This window comes from Antedon bifida, chromosome 5 (genome assembly GCF_963402885.1).
Source record: "Antedon bifida chromosome 5, ecAntBifi1.1, whole genome shotgun sequence".
NCBI classification, from domain to species: Eukaryota; Metazoa; Echinodermata; class Crinoidea; order Comatulida; family Antedonidae; genus Antedon; species Antedon bifida.
In genome coordinates this window covers 10,148,172-10,164,724 of record NC_136230.1, presented here as the reverse complement: position 1 = coordinate 10,164,724, position 16,553 = coordinate 10,148,172, and the positions used below count along the sequence as shown (strand labels likewise).

The following is a 16,553-nucleotide window of genomic DNA, read 5'->3' as shown; positions in this document are numbered from 1 at the left end:
GAAGCAAATGTTTAAAATGGTGGATTCATCATCAATTATATACCTTCACCCTTCCTTAGTATAGACCGCATGCATCTTATTGTTTTTGCGTTTTGTGTGTTCCCCCATTTTAGACGCAGACCCTGGCTTCTGATGTTTCTGGGTCATTACCATCGTCTGTATACAGCCACATCAACCAATACACGCCATATATCTACACAGCTGGTACGCACCCTCAAATGATTTATGTAAGTATGGCAAATTGTCTTGTGATTCCTCTTGTGCATTATTCTCCTACAAAATGAGTCACAACTTGACTAAAAAAACTTTTTACAGTTACACGTTAGTTTTTAAATAGTTGTTTTCATTTTATTGAACTAACTAATTTAACATTAAATTATGAAGATAGAAACATTTTGTAGATTTTTTTTACTAACAAAACAATGCAGTCATTTTGTCTTTATATTTAGTAATAAGTTTGCTAATCATAAAATATTAGAATAATTCATTTGAATGGAAGGCTTTTATATTACAGATAAGTAATAACTGAGGACTTATGTGTTAAAATGGATCAACATAACAACAAAAATTAAAATACTGAACATTTATGAAGATAAAACTGAAATATTGATTTGTTATTAAATATTATGAAAAGAGATCAATATTTCATTTATTATGAAATAGGTTAAAAGCTTGCAAAGGTTCAACACACTCTTATCCAAACCAAAGATATCTAATTGGTAGTTGGGGCATGACAAACATTTTCTTTTTGACCACTTTAAAGTTTTAAGGGTGGGTGCAAAAACGTGCCAAAAAGTAGAGGGAATCGGTAATAATTAGTTAATAAAGCTTTGGATACAGTAGGTGCTAGACAAAGCCTATAAAACTTGGGGATGTGTGAAACACATTTTCTTATAATAACTAGATTTTATGTAATATTTTATTCCATCATTGTTGTGAATTACATTTTAAACTAGATAAAGAGTTTAAAATGTGCATGATATATTACTAAATGAATCTAATGTTAGGTAGAATTACTTCAATTCACTTCACAATGACCATTTTATGTCTCAACATACAGTTAATTACAGTTAATAACAACAACTTGCTATTGTTATTTTATTCCCTCTGGAAATGATCTGACTACTTTGGTTTTTAAAATGATTTATTATTTTGAAAAGTAACCTTAAAGATTGTATTAGTCATAAAAAACAAGTTATGAACTTTCACCTATGACCTGTAAAAATGGATTTAGATTTTCATAAAGCAATATTTTTACATTTCTTATTGCCTCAGAGATTTGACTTGTTAGACAATGTCTGGTTTAATATGATTCACTATAAAAGAAAAAGAAATTATTCTGTCTGCTTTTATATTATCATAAACTACATAAAAAAGGTATTGAAAAGCAATTCACTTAGGCAAAATGACAGATGAATTAAATGGATGCGATTTGCAAAGTTTAATAAAAAGCTAAAATAAAATCTTTGATATGCATTTAAACAGAATTAGATTTTTACTGTTGACAAAACACCGATAGATTTTGATCTATGTATATTAAAAAAGTCTCTGCTATTATTAGAATAAACATTCTTTCATTTGCATTTGGTGGAATAAACATGGATATGTTCACCAACATTTGCATTTTCTTTTACCCGAATTTCCTAATTTGTTTTTGTTGCAGAATCTACCATAACACAAATAGTTTGCAGCCCCGTAGACAGAAATTGTCATGATTAGGCCTATTTACCATCACTTGCTGATAGTGTAGACTCTTCAGCAAAAAGTCATAGCTAGCGTACAATGTTTGTAAATTACCGGTGTTTACCAGCTAGTCTTCTAAATAGGCTACGAGAGGACTTTCAATGCGAGCTACTAGTATTACATTGTTTCTCTCTTTTTATAAGACAAGGAATGACCTGGTTTTTAATGTTTATAAAGTAATATACACATTATTTTTCCAAATTGCTTCAATGCGGCAACTCAAAACTTTGTGGCCATTTTCTACATGTCTTTTTTTTTTTGTTCTATAATTCTTTATTTGTCTTGAACATGTGAACTTTCATAAAAATACCAAAGTAGTTACTTAGTATGTTTTCCTTCATTTCAATGGAATTTTTACAAATTCCAAAACGTTTAGATCTAGCAATTAAAAATGTGGGGGGTTTGTTGTTGTATTTTGTAGACCAATCCCTGGCTAAAATATGTCATATTTATAAATATGTTCTAAAGTTTTTAATAATTTGTCATTTGTTTAATCTGACATGTCAATAAAAATAATAATTACATTACAATAATAATATTATTCCAAAATGTTTTTGACCTGTTTATTTCCAGGTTCATGTCATTTAATATCATTACACTTATAATTGAATGATGCTATAAAAACCAATGCCAGTTGCTAGCCGTAAATTACAAAAAGCCAGACAGGTGTTAGTAAAATACTGTGTGTACGTGAAATACCTAGTACTGTTTGATCAAAACAAGTACATGTACAGTAAAAACATCTTTTAGCACCAAGTCCAGATGGAGAAGGTCAATGAAACTATTTTTCTGCCTCCCTCCTCATTGAAGATAATGCCATTACATTCATATCACTCACTCACAACACTAATGTTGATATTTCACACAAAAACCACCATTACATCCTTGTACCATAGACTACAGACAATAAATTAAGAGTATCTTTATGCTTGTACTGTACAAACGCCTCCAGAATAGTGATTATCATTGGTAAATAAGTGTACAGTATTTAACATTTTATATAGTGTAATCCTTCTTCTGTAGTAACAAAAACAAATACAACAGTTGAGTTTGGTGATTTCATTTATTTTAAATAAGAAAAACAACTTTTGTGGTTGCCATTACAGTTTTGTTCTTTACATAAGCTATTCCTCTAGAGGGCCAATTCTGTCTAATTACAGTAATTTTAGAACAGTAAAAAGGAAATTACCATTGATTTAAAGTAGTATTGCAATTGGAAATACTTTATATAATACCAAAATATCTGTACATGCAATGAAATATTATATTTTCATACCTAATTTAGAAATAAGGAAAAATATTCTGAAAAAATGTTTTTCCCTACAAATTTAAATGTTTGCAAATACTAGTTATTACCTGCGAGAGAAAAAATTATTTAAGATAATTATTATTTTCTTTACCTATTATTACTGTAAAATGTATCATTTATTGAAAGCAATCAAGTGAACACTGACAGACATTTTTTGTTATAAAGAAAAGAAAATTTCTAAAAACACCTAAATCAATTTTATGCAATAATTATTGATGCTTATCTGTGTGATATTCTTATAATTAATCTATAAATATTTGATAACCCAAACTTATTTTGATTCTATCAATTTGTTTACACTTTTATTGTGTCTATTTTCATTTTTTTTTTCAATTGATTTTGTATGCGGGTGCATGTGCATATTTTACATTTTCATATTTTCTTGTTTTCTTCTTTCTTGCATGTTATTTTGAACAAAATGTATTACTTTACTGGTATTTTAATGTTAAAGTTTCTGTTTGCTGTGTACTGTACAGTTCTGTTTTGAAAGATCTGGAGGAGGGAGCAACATTGAGGTATTTGTGATGCTTTCCAAAAAGAAGTTCAAAGTCATTTAGACTGAACTTTTTCTGAGCCGTCAGTTTTAACAACAAGTGCCCAGTGTAAAAATGGCATTACAAACCTGTTACTGAGCATTTCTTGCAATTAAATAGTTTGTCCACTTTCTTGTGGGCTGGATAATCACTTTAATAGCAAACCTTTAGCTACCGTAAAGTTATTCTATTGACCAAAACTTTGGTTCTGGTTCAATGCTAAAAAAATTAAAAAGTGCGATTCAGCTTGGAATATTAAATAAAGCACATTCGGCTATTCCAGGAAAATGTGTGTGGGATTTCATAGCATAGCTGTCTACTGTTAATTGCAATGTACACATGCTTAATAAAAAGACATACACTAATACTAATTAGTTAATAATGTATACCAAATTCTTATCATTCTAGCAAGTCTGTAAGAACATTAGTCACCGAAATGCACAGGCATAAATTATTATTATTAGTAGTAGTAGTACTATAAATACATAGCAATATAATATACTGTATATCACTAAAATTGTTACAGTTTTAAATGCACGACAATTTTAAAAGGCACATAAATTGATATGTAACATAGTTCAAATGTAATTAACATAAACTGTATATGTAAAATCATGCAATTACAAAATGTTATGCATGAAAGTATGTATGCTTTGTAATAAAATCCTGAAATTGAGTGAAAAAAATGTCTGAATTTTGGAGCAAAGAACCAAAATATAATGGGTCAATGACCTATACCAAACAAAAATTGATTGTTTTGTCATACTGTACTATACTACTCGTTCTGTCAAGCTTTTTTTTTTGCAAAAACTTGCAAATAATAACATAGCCCATTAATTAATATCTTTTTGAAATAGTAGCAGTCCCCATTCCCAGCCTTTTGATGATTGAGGAAGAGAGGGACATATTTAAAATGTTCTCTATCATATGGAAATTGGTGGCGCTTCAATTGTAAAATAGATTACATGTATACACACATTTTCTGTGTAAAAATGCTGCAATCTTTTATTTTTAAATAAATGAATTAAAATCACACACGTTTCATTTTTTTGCATTTTAATGTTGTTCAATTTTACAGGTCAAACTACATTCAATAAACTGAGAATGATTTAAAGGCCATCAAACACCAAGAAAGTGGATAATGTTTTAGTGCCAATGGGATAATTTCATATGGCCTTCGATATATTCAAAATGATTCCCTCTGGAATTGAAAATACACTTGGTTGTATAAATTAATAATACAGAAACAAGCAATTTCTTGTAGTGCAATATAATGATATTCTTCGTTCATTGTTAAACAAAAATCTGTTTATATATCGGAATGAAAACAAGACTAAATGTCATAAAACGTTTTCAGTCCATTGAGTTTCTTAATCATTTCAATTACATTCTGTTAGCACTGATATAGGTTGCCGCAATGTTTTAAACTATGTGTCATTCTTAAAATGTGTCCTAGTTACCAAGATGCCTTGAATGTTATATTCAAGTACATCATGTTTTATTCGTGTCTACTTATATCAGTTTTTATTTTGCTTAACACCTAACCCTACTTTTAATGTCCTTTCAACCCTAGACGTCATTCTCTGTTACCGTCTTAGAGTGCCTTTACAGCCTGCCATCTTTAATCCTTTATATACCATACATAAATTATCAAAAGATGTTACTTATAGATATGAAGTAGACAAAAATTGTCTTTAATGTGTTGTAAATTAGAGGAGAGTACTGCCCACGGCTCAGCTTGAACTTACCATAGATTTTGCTTTAATATTCAACCCTTCATTAACAACCAAAACCGTGATGTTTCATCTGAGCATCATGATTGATGTAAAGATATGTAATCCGTAAGCTTTAGCCGCAAGTTTTGCTGTATAATTAACAGCGCACAGAACTATTTATTAAATCATTACTATTCCTGCTAAATATACAATTTAGAATAATAAATTTATTTCCCCTTGTCAGTGATTCCGCAAATGTTTACGCGGCTTATTTTACAGCAATCCACTTTTGATTTCTCAACACTGCATTTTCCAGTCTGCATAATTGTCGCGATATTATGCAAAGCAAAAATGCAATTGAAATGTCTGTAGTTTATTTTTTTTCCAATGTCAAATCCTTTACCGTTGGAAGCGAGTAGCCATTAAGATCTATCTGTGATCTGTTTTTTTTTTTTTCTTAATGTAATTCTTGTACTCATAAATTTTCAATCTCTAACACTTGTCAAAGGTCAAAGTTGGTTTATAAAATGAAAACTATAAAAATTTAAAATCATGCCAATGCTGTTTACTGCTGTACTTAATAATTGGTTCCTTTACATATTGTCAAATAAACAATTGTTGGCCATAAAAAAACAAAAAACACTATAAGATTGTTATAATTATATTTTAGGAAGTCTTATAGATCCCAAAAGGCATTATTTTTCAGATAAAATAATTTTAAATAATTAGCGTTTGTTAAAAATAATAATAGTAATTCAATTGTAAAAAGGGTTTGGCTGGTTTGGGGATGGCAAGGTGCAATCTTAGGCAGGTGGAAATACAATTTATAAAAATCGGAACAGATACTGGCACCAAGTTTTTACTGGATTTATAGTTTAGGTGCAGAAATTGGAAGTCCATTATAGGGCAATGGTGAATTGTGATGACGTCCCTAAACATTGGTTACAAAAATGTGTAAAAAAAAAAACCATGTACACAATAGCAGCAATTTTTGCAAATGCCTCGGCTCTTACAATCCTAATGTAGTAATAGGCAGATTTGTTATTAATTACCTTAAAACTTAGTTTTAAATAAAGAGCCTATTTTGTACCTATCATATGAGTTCAACCTAGCCTTCACTTTTGATTATTACTAAATATTACATTAATATTTCATGACATTTTTGGCACTTTTATTTGCTGCTTTCATCTTTCATTTGTTGTTATTTTCACCCCTGACACCCTACTCTTTCATTCCTGCATCAATCCATATTTATTACCTTTTTTTGTTATTTAAATTTTTAAATTATAGCCTTGTTGTAATTATCACTGGTTATTTTGACAGAAAATTGGTTTGTGAACTTTAGGTAATTTATCTTTGAGGGTTGCTGTGCGACAGAAATAGGGATGTGCTATATAAGAGCATCAGGGGAGTTTTTATAGATCTCTGCATCAAGAAAGCTAAAAGGCAGTGAACAAATTATTACTGATTTATGATATAGGTTCTTCGAGTAAAAGGCCTTGGAATATATATTAAGTATTTAGAGATAAGGACATGCATTGTAAGCTAAACTATCATTTTATGTCAAAGACTGATTAAGATTTACTTGTAAAAGAATTTACTGTGTCTGTATTTATATGGAAAGACTCTCATTTGCAATGCATCCGTCTATTACAACAAGTCATTATGAAGATCGTGTGACCTAACTATTTTCTGCATTAATTGTATTTTCCAGCTATGTTTTACTCCTCATTTCCACGCTTCATTATCATCATATCTCTTTTAACAAAAGCTTCATAGCTTAAGATAACTTAACATCTTCATTGTCATTTAATGTTTTGTTATTTATTTTTCTCCATTTTTTTTAATTCAAAATAGTTCAGTACAATACCTCATCATTTATAGTGCTTTTCTAATATATAAGAAAAACTGAATGGTTTTTAATTAGAGGGAAGACACTGGCTTAAATGTTTCAGTTTGAGGTTTCTTTATCTGAGTGGTTATATTATTATAAACTCTAATTTTATTTATCTTGTCTAGGGTTGGACTTTTAATTCATCAGTATGACCGGGTCTTTAATCTTGGTCTTGGATCTTCATTTATCTTAAAGGCCAGGTGCGGGCAAAAAATTTCTATTGATCATACATTCCAATAATTATCGATCTATAGTTTCCCCTATGTTTCATAATTTTTGGGATTTTATTTGTGTTACACAAGCTTGTTGAAAATAAGCACTTTCTTATCAGTGGGGGGATAGTTCAAATTACACAGTAAAATCTCTATTCTTTTGTACACAAATTTTGTAAATAGAGAGGCATTTTAAAAAGCTATTAAAAATAAACGGTGTGGTAAAAAATGTTATCAGATGAATAAATATAGGTAATATAACTTGAATATTACATTTCTGGTATTTTTATTCAACTTCAGATTTTTATTTTCATGCTATAGCAAAAATTATCCACCGTATATCCACCATCTTTTTTCACTTTCTAGGGAGTCACCAGACATGTTATTACATTAGGTTAACTACCTAACTACTGAAAAAAATGTCTTCCTGGTTTTTATGGCAGAATTTTGCCAAATTTTGTATTTGACCATTTTAATGGAAATTCATGTTTTTTCATCTTGATTTCTATTACAAATATTTGATTTATGTACTATTAACCAAATATTATATTAAAATTCATGCCTGTACCTGAGCTTTAAGTGTCCCAGTTTAATTGGAGTGGTCTTTAATTAGAGGAAATTCTCTGACATTCTTGACAGATCTTTTTTGTGTTTATACTGTGTCTCCTTCCTTTCTAATTATCTTTATTATCCCTCTTATTACCCTCATCATTCATCTTTACCTTTTTATGATCCGTGACCTATTTGCATTTCTCTTAACTACTAATTCTGTTCCAATTTCTGTAAGTCTACAAAACAGCTATTTGTTTATAGCATATCTATAAATATGGAACAATAAATTCACAGTATATATTTAGAAATTATTTATTTGTTACCTGCAGATGTTTTTGTGATATTTTTTTTATGCTGTAGAATTCTTTATTAATAATTTTTTATTTTGTGTATGGGCATAAAAAAATAAATAGATGATTTATTTTATTAATATATTTTAGGGAAACCAAAATTAGCACATTCTGGTGAATGCAACTAAATGTAACATTTAAAATGTAGTGTATTTGTAAAGTTGAATACAATTTATTATAAACGTTATAATATTTAGAAAAATTGCAAAATGCAAATACTGCATAGTAAAGCTTTGATGATATCAATAAATAATATAATCCGGTATAACATAGAAAACAAGCATTCATCATTTGATATCCCTCTTTGCATTTTGCAAGTATTCCAACATAAAAGTATCCCTGAGGTTATTTTATACGTGTCTCGCATATCATTTTATCCGACACTTTTAATGAGAAACCTTTTCTAGTATATCTAACATTAACGAGCAAGCAAAATTAGTGATAATTCAACCTCACAAGTTTTACTACTAAGTTTACAAAAAATAACTTTTTAAAAAGTCAGTTTTAATTGATATGCGACTAAAAGATTGCTTATTACTACTGACAGTGCGCCACGCGACAGAGGCTTACTCATGAAGCGTTGTCACAATAATTGATCTGCAAAAATGATTCACCGTTAGGTATGGTGTGGTTTTATAAGTCTGATATTGGTAATTATTTCCGTTCATTTTATTTGTGACTTTTATTGAAAACCTAACTGCCTACAAGTACACTCAGTTTTTAATTACTAAAAGGCTTAACAACCCATTGGATTAACATGGCATTTTGCGCTATATAAATTTAAAATCATTACCATTACCATTTTTATCGGGAATACTATAAAATTTGTTTTCCATTTGAAAATCATTTTTTATTCTCTATGCTTATAATTATTAAAAGCATAGTATCGCATGGCTGTGATTAGTCTATGGTATTTTGAGAGGTTTGCACATAACACTTGGCTACCTCCACCCAACATAAACAAGTACAGTTTGTAATGCCATGAACAAAATTCCTACATGCTAATTTATGTCGTAGAGGAAGTACATGATAAGTACCGACAACATTCGTTTTAAGTCTTTTAAAATCTAAACATCAATCTGTTAATAAGCATTTCTCTAATAAGGACACAATATCAAGAGTGAATTTCAAATCTGATCATTATTCAATAATTTTACATATTATTTAGTTGGTCTAATTCTAGTTACATGATGGATATTGACTTTTGTCATTTCGTTTTTTTCGTTATGATTATTACTTTTATGAAAAATGACATTGATTTAAAATGCCGACGAGATATTTCCATGTAACATATATTACGTTGCTTGTTGAAATATTTGAAAAACATAGACACTTTAGTGTGTTAATAGAAACTGAATAGACATTACAATTTCATTTCTCATGGTGTTCAATACGATATCCTTTTGAAGTATACAGTATAAAGCTTTTAATGTAAACACAAATTATATGAAACTTTATAAATGTCGCCCTCTATTTTGAAGAGGTTATTCTTTGAGACTTAAAGGAAAATATTTTAAAATAAAGATGCATTTGTTATATTTCACCAAACCAATTCAGTTTAATTGATTGTAGTTTTGTAATATTATAAACAAATAATAACCAAACAGTTATATGTTATTTTTGTTATTATTTTAACAGGCTCCACAATACGCAAACAACATGTCAGTGGGGACAGCACAAGTGCCTGCTACATATCCTTACAGTCAGTTTTTAACGTCCCCGATTATGAATACACCATCCCAACCAGGGTATGCGGAAGTTCCAATCCAGCCTAACCATCCACATGTATTTCACTCTCCCTATCCGTTTGCCTTTTCTCCCAAACCAAAGAATGACCGGCTCGAGGTAAGTGTCGACTCCTTCTTTACTAAAACGTTTTTATATAATGGAATTGTTTATCTGTGTTATGTGTGGGAAATGTTATATTTCATTTGCTCATAATTTATAGACATTTTATTGATATTATATATTATTTTATTAAATTGTTTAATGTTTGAATTGTTTTTTTATCTTCAGCTCTAAACAAGGAATGAAATATGTATTTAGTAGTGCATTTCATGTTGATATATTATATATTTGTAAACAAATATATATTATCTTTGTTTTATTTTGTTTTTATTAAACTATTATTTAGTTCAAATGTCGAAAATTATATTTATTTATTTGTGTGCTTGTTTATTTTATTGTATGTGTTAGTTACTGAAAATGTTTATTTTATAATCTAGTAGAATTTTGTTGACTTTTTTTTTTGGACTTTTTTCTGTTATTGAATTTTTTGTTTGTTTTTTGTTTTTGCTCAATGTTTGTTTATAAAATGTTGATTGAATTTTTTGTTGAACTTTGATTTGAAAATTATGCATGTTTGCTGTTGGAGATTGAATATGTAAACGTTAATAAGTTGTGTATTTGTAATAATTTACCTTGGTGAAATCACAGATACATACATGTACATATACTTTACACAGGTTAATGTTTTACTATGTTTGTTGTTATTTATGTTTTTTAATTCAAATCACTTCTCAATTAAATTATTATTGTGGAAGTTTAGACAACCCACAATATTTTTTATTTCATATCATCACATTTTCATTAAAAACAAACCTTTTAGTAGGGACATTACCATTGTAACAAACATCCATGGTAACCAATCAATGAATCATCACCATGGCAACCAGCACATGCTTCTTATCCCTCTGCAATTCTGTTTTTTTAGTCTGATAATATTTAGCCAGAGAATGCATCCTGCTCTCCCAATTTTTTTGCTGCAATTTCACACCATTCCCTTTTGCTTCATTCTGGCAATTTTTTGAGCTTTTTTTTGTCTCTTCTTTTTACCTTCTGCATTGTTCAGTTCTTTATTGTAATAACTTATTTAAAAAAAAATAAATTTAATTAATTTAATTTTGGACTTCAAAATTAATAAACTAAAATTATGAACAGAACATTTGAATAAATTAATAGAATATTAACTATAAGTCGGAGAAAGGACTTTCTTGCCAATATGACCATAAAACACTTGAGAAAGGAAACAAAAACTGTATGCATATACCTATCAAATTAAGTTGAAAACAACGGGCAACAATTAAATAACAAATTCTGGTTTCCAAGGGAAGGTATATTTGATGTATTGGAATTATAAAATGATGTTAGTGATTTTTCTTTTTGTTTGCTCTGCTTGCTTTATTCTTTCCCCCTTAAAGCATATAATATTTTTAAAGGACACTCCATAAACATGAAGTCTAGAACAGTTTAAGGAAAGAGAGAAAAAATGTTGGTTTAAATTCTTGAAAGTTTATCTTTAAAAAAGGAAGCAAATTATGTGACTTTATTTAGAAATTTTTGGTCGATAAAAAATTGTGGTGGATTAAAAATTGCATGGTTTTTGTATTTATTTGGAACGAAATGAACAAAATTGCATGACTATACTTTTCTTTGTGAATGACAAACTATTAAAGATTTATAGAGTGTCCTTTTGAGCTTCTTGCTGTAAATTCCCTACTCCCTTCCTGATTAGGTATGTCGAGAGTTTCAAAGAGGAGTCTGCTCCCGGGGGGAGAACGAATGCAAATTTGCACACCCCGGGGAAGAGGTGACGATAGACTCTACGGACAACACTGCCACTGTCTGTATGGACTACATCAAAGGAAGATGCTCGAGGGATAAATGCAGGTATTACCATCCACCCCCTCATCTTCAAGTGAGAATCAAATCGGCCCAGCAACACATCACGCAGGCAAACACCGCCCTCACTGCTGCTGCCACGATTGTAAGTCATGTTAGTCATTTGCTTGTTTTTTTGCACATTCCGAACATATGCTGTTATTAATATTTTCACATACATACTAAATCTATTCATTATTATACCAATTCATAAAATTTATTCTTAAAATAAGGTTTTTTTTGCTTCCAAAAAATTATTTAATTTTACATCATGTTATCTAAATGATATCAATGGGGTTATAGAATGGAGGTTGACATTTTTGCCTAAAAATATTTATTATATAATATGTTTATTAATGACGTCCAATTCCTTGAACTGCTATTTCAATGCAAAGCATGTGCCGCTACAAATTATACTACAAAATGTTGTTGTAAAGGATAAATACACTAAATTAAGAATTATGTATAAATTTAGGGTTTTAATATAGCAGACGCTTACCAGCATACAGAATGACTTAAGCCCCAAAGCTTTTGCAAGTCGTGGAAATGCTTATTCTACATGCATGCTAAAAACCCACTTAAAATAGTGAATTTGGGGAAAAAATCACCTTGTAGCAGTTATTGTCGTTTTAACAAACTTTTAAAACATTCCTATTTAGGTTATGAATTTAATTTGCCTTGAATTTTTGTTTTTTCTTGTGCATTCTTTGCTTAACACCAGGTTGCATCTTAGTTTTGAACACAAACATAATGTTTACATTTCAACCAACGAACTGCAACATTGTACACTTAAAACAAATTCTCAATCTTTTTTTTTTTTGGAATCACATACCATTTTGTTGAAAGTAATCGATATGTATCATTGCTAATAAAATACATCAAAGAAATTTGAGTTTCCAAAGTTTATTCATATACATGTGTCATATGGTGTTGCAGTTATTATTGTTAAAAGTAAAATGTGTACATATATTCTTTTTATTCTTGACAATTTATGTTTGAATGTTTTTGTTGATTTTTTGTTGATGTACTGCGAGTATTCTCAACAAATATCTCATTCTTTCATAACATTTTATCTTAGTCAATTATCAATGTTAACTGTAACATCCTGTCCCCAAAAATGTTTTCGATTTTCATATTTTATTTTTGTGTATTTATCTTTTTTATTTATATCTTTTTGTGATAAAGTATATGTACATGTAAATTCAATTCAAAGCTTCTTTTAAAATGATAAGCAAAAGAAATTTATAAATTATTAGAATGAAATTAAATCTATTTAATTTTATTATGTTTTTATTTAGTATCAATATGTCACTATACAGATTTGATTTGTGGATGATGTTTGTGGGGAAAGATAGTGTAGATAAATATTTATTTATTTGAGTGTTTATATTTTGTACCATACTCTGACCTCTTATTGATACTATTATTAATTATTATAGATATTAGCAAAAAACTATTAAACAATTAAAACTGTATTAGTGACCCCTCCAATTAAATATCCTTTTAATTTTAAATCCTCTCAAATTAAAGACCCCTATAATTAAACCTGCTTTTATTAGTACCCTCTCCAATTAAATACTCTTCCAATTATAAATTGTCTTCAATTAAAGACCTTCTAATTAGTTTCTAAAAGTTAGAAAAGTCTACTTTATTTTGACTAAGATGGAATGAGTGAGCTGTTGTTGAAGAGAGCCATTTTATCTTAAATTGGATTAGATTTCAATATTTTTATTACATTTTTTTTTTCAATTTGGATTAAATCATTATCTCGACTATTATAAATATATATTTTTAAAAGTGGGTAATTTCAAATTGATGTTGAAATAGTCACTGGTGGTCTTTTGAAAAGCTGATACAGTATAAGAAAACACTTTCTTAATTGACCTCTGACCTCCAAAAAAGATGGATGGTCAAGTAATAATTATATTAACTAACAAAATAAAAATTTTTGGTTGCATTTCAACATCAATTTAAAATATACTTAAAACTTAAATATATTTTATTTGTTTATGAACAATTTAATACCAATTATTTTATTATTTATATTTACTGGTTAATTAGATATGTATATAGTTGTTCACATGTATTATTTTCTCAACAGCTGTGGACTACTATTGCCATATGCTACCATAAATATAAAACATAAAAAAACAAATTTTATGTTTAAAAACTTGGCCAAATCTTAAACGTATGTTAAAAAAACTTTCTATAACAGACTCGTGGCGCTTTTTGAAGTTTCAAAAGTGAAAAATGATTGCACAAGAAAGTTGCGCTTGCAAAGAAGTTCACAAAGTAAATCACTGTCATACATATTATAATCGTAGCATTGATAAAGCACAAAAAAAAAATATTTAATCATAAATTAAAGTTAAGTTTAAGTTTTTAAAGTGTCAAATCCTATAATATTGTTTGTTATTGAAATTCCTTTCTTAACCACACAGTGTGAATATTAAGTTATAATACAAAAATGCTTTGCACCAATCAAATCTCTGCTTCCAAATCTTTTATGTGTGCTCTACCTTATATAGAAAAAAACACTGGAAATGAAATGGCATATATTTCTACACAATTATAGATATGAATTTATGGTATCATATGTGCAAATAGTAGGATAAAATCATTCATTATATTGTCTATATTGCGTTTGCAATTCATGTTCCAGGGAACAAAAGATGGTGCCTGATGCCTAACTGTAGCATTCTATCTACCATTTGTCACCCACCCAGAAATAAAAATTATTTTAAATAAAATTGTTAGCACAAATTTATCAACAATTTCTAATAAAAGATTGTTTTATAATGATTTCAACCATTTTGGCTGTGGCTTATTATTATTTTTATTTATTATTATCATTATTATTTAATATATGTTCCATATAAAATAATATTTTTCAATTGTCTGCTTCTTATTCTTATCTTTATGTTTTGTTTGAGGTAGACTACAGTAGAGAATGTTGGATCCTAGTGCATGAAGGGCGCCATCTAGTGTTTTCAAAATATATAGAGTCAGAGCATGGGGGCGCTGTTCGTTGCATGGCCATCTTTGGCCTATCAATCGCTTTTACTTGTTGCATGAAGGATTCAAATTGAAATTGCTAAATCACGTTCTACTTATTCAGCCTTAATTCTACAGGCTAATGATTATTCATAATGTTCTGTTTCTCTCGTCTGTGCACGATGCTACTTTTTTTTTTTTATTAAACATGTAAAAGCGAGTGAACTGTATGTAATGCGCCCCCTATCTTTGTTGATACAACAAAACTCCGACTCTTCTTGATTCATAATTGCATGTAACACTGACATCACCCTATTTTGCTCTTTTGTTTTTCCACCCACGATGCATTGCTGCTCTCGCTGTTTATGTTAATGACTCTGCCTGTACATGCTGCAATCCCATTGGCCAATACCCATCTGCTGTGCATATACTAATAAGCTTCCGACCACGGCCGAAACAAACAGGCTCAAACGGACCAGTGATATCAGTGAAGATCTATTAATGGTACTGTCTTTGCTTGGCATTTTAATTAGGAACTCAGCTAGCTTTTTTAAGTGAATCTCATTTTTATTTTATTATTATTTATTTGATTGTGTATGTAATGGCATATCTAGTTATCACTCCGTTTCTCATCAACCATTCTTGTACTCTTGTACCCATTGTTGTCGCTTCCTATTTATTCAATATATTTCTCCCTGTCAGAATTTATTATCATTTTGATGATTTATTATTATAATATAGTTCCTGCTTTATATAACTATAGTTAGTTAGCACACAGCATAGGCTTTCACACTACTATAGCCGGGGTTTTTATGTTGCATCATCAGCACATCATGCTAAAGCGGCATCTCTTAACAAAGAGGGCTCACTTCCTTCTGTCTACCCTTCACCTAAGATTAGGAGGCTAGCTGAGGCTGACATTTTAGATAATGCTAGGGAACTTATTCTAAACATCTAGTATGTGTGTAGAAGCATCTATTTGTCCTGTCCTTCATCATTAAAATTCTATATCATTGTGACCAATGTTTTGTAATATATTTTCTCCTTTCTACCCTAACATATCAGCTATTTATAACCGCCATTAGAAATTTAATTAACCAAGGTTTACAGGTTTACCCCTTAAACTTTTTTTAAAAGATCTAAAAGTATATATAGAAGTTAGGCATTAAGGCTATGGAATTGTTTGCACTAATTTAAAGTTTAAAAAAAAATGCTTTTGAACTATTATTTTAAGCATCTTATGATGGAATTTACTCATATTCTTGTCTTGTTGCTGCTTGTCAGGTCTCCATAATGATTGCATGTGAAAGTTCCTCTTTTTCATATCATGCATGTAAGACTATGTCCATCAGTCGTTGGTCACATTAACAACACATCAACAAAATTAATTGATAACAAACAAAAGTTTTCTAAAATCCTAAATACTTTTATTTTATTTTGCGCTTACAGCAATGTTGTACAACCAAATTTGGTGCAAATTCGTTACAAAAAAGCTTTATTCCTTTGTGTAATAAGAACACTTTTGTAAACTTGGTGCTCTTCCATCTTGATATTTCCCTCCCTTTGTTTTCCCTTACATGCTTTTCCCACA

The 16,553-nt window shown here is 29.3% G+C and overlaps 1 protein-coding gene and 1 long non-coding RNA gene across 14 annotated transcripts in view; one reads left to right on the top strand and one right to left on the bottom strand.

Moving 5' to 3' along the window:
- Positions 1-16,553, bottom strand: part of LOC144842732 (uncharacterized) — a 173,360-nt gene that overhangs the window by 131,931 nt on the left and 24,876 nt on the right. The window lies entirely within an intron of this gene.
- The window catches only part of LOC144842664 (muscleblind-like protein 1), a 179,460-nt gene that overhangs the window by 149,942 nt on the left and 12,965 nt on the right, over positions 1-16,553 (top strand). For 10 of the 13 annotated variants that reach the window (XM_078699170.1, XM_078699172.1, XM_078699171.1 and 7 more), the window contains 4 exons: positions 114-227; positions 9,947-10,153; positions 11,823-12,074; positions 15,401-15,466. In XM_078699170.1, the coding sequence (XP_078555296.1) occupies positions 114-227; positions 9,947-10,153; positions 11,823-12,074; positions 15,401-15,466 (639 nt within the window). The remainder of the gene's footprint in view (positions 1-113; positions 228-9,946; positions 10,154-11,822; positions 12,075-15,400; positions 15,467-16,553) is intronic. The other 3 variants (XM_078699173.1, XM_078699177.1, XM_078699179.1) reach the window with 3 other exon arrangements.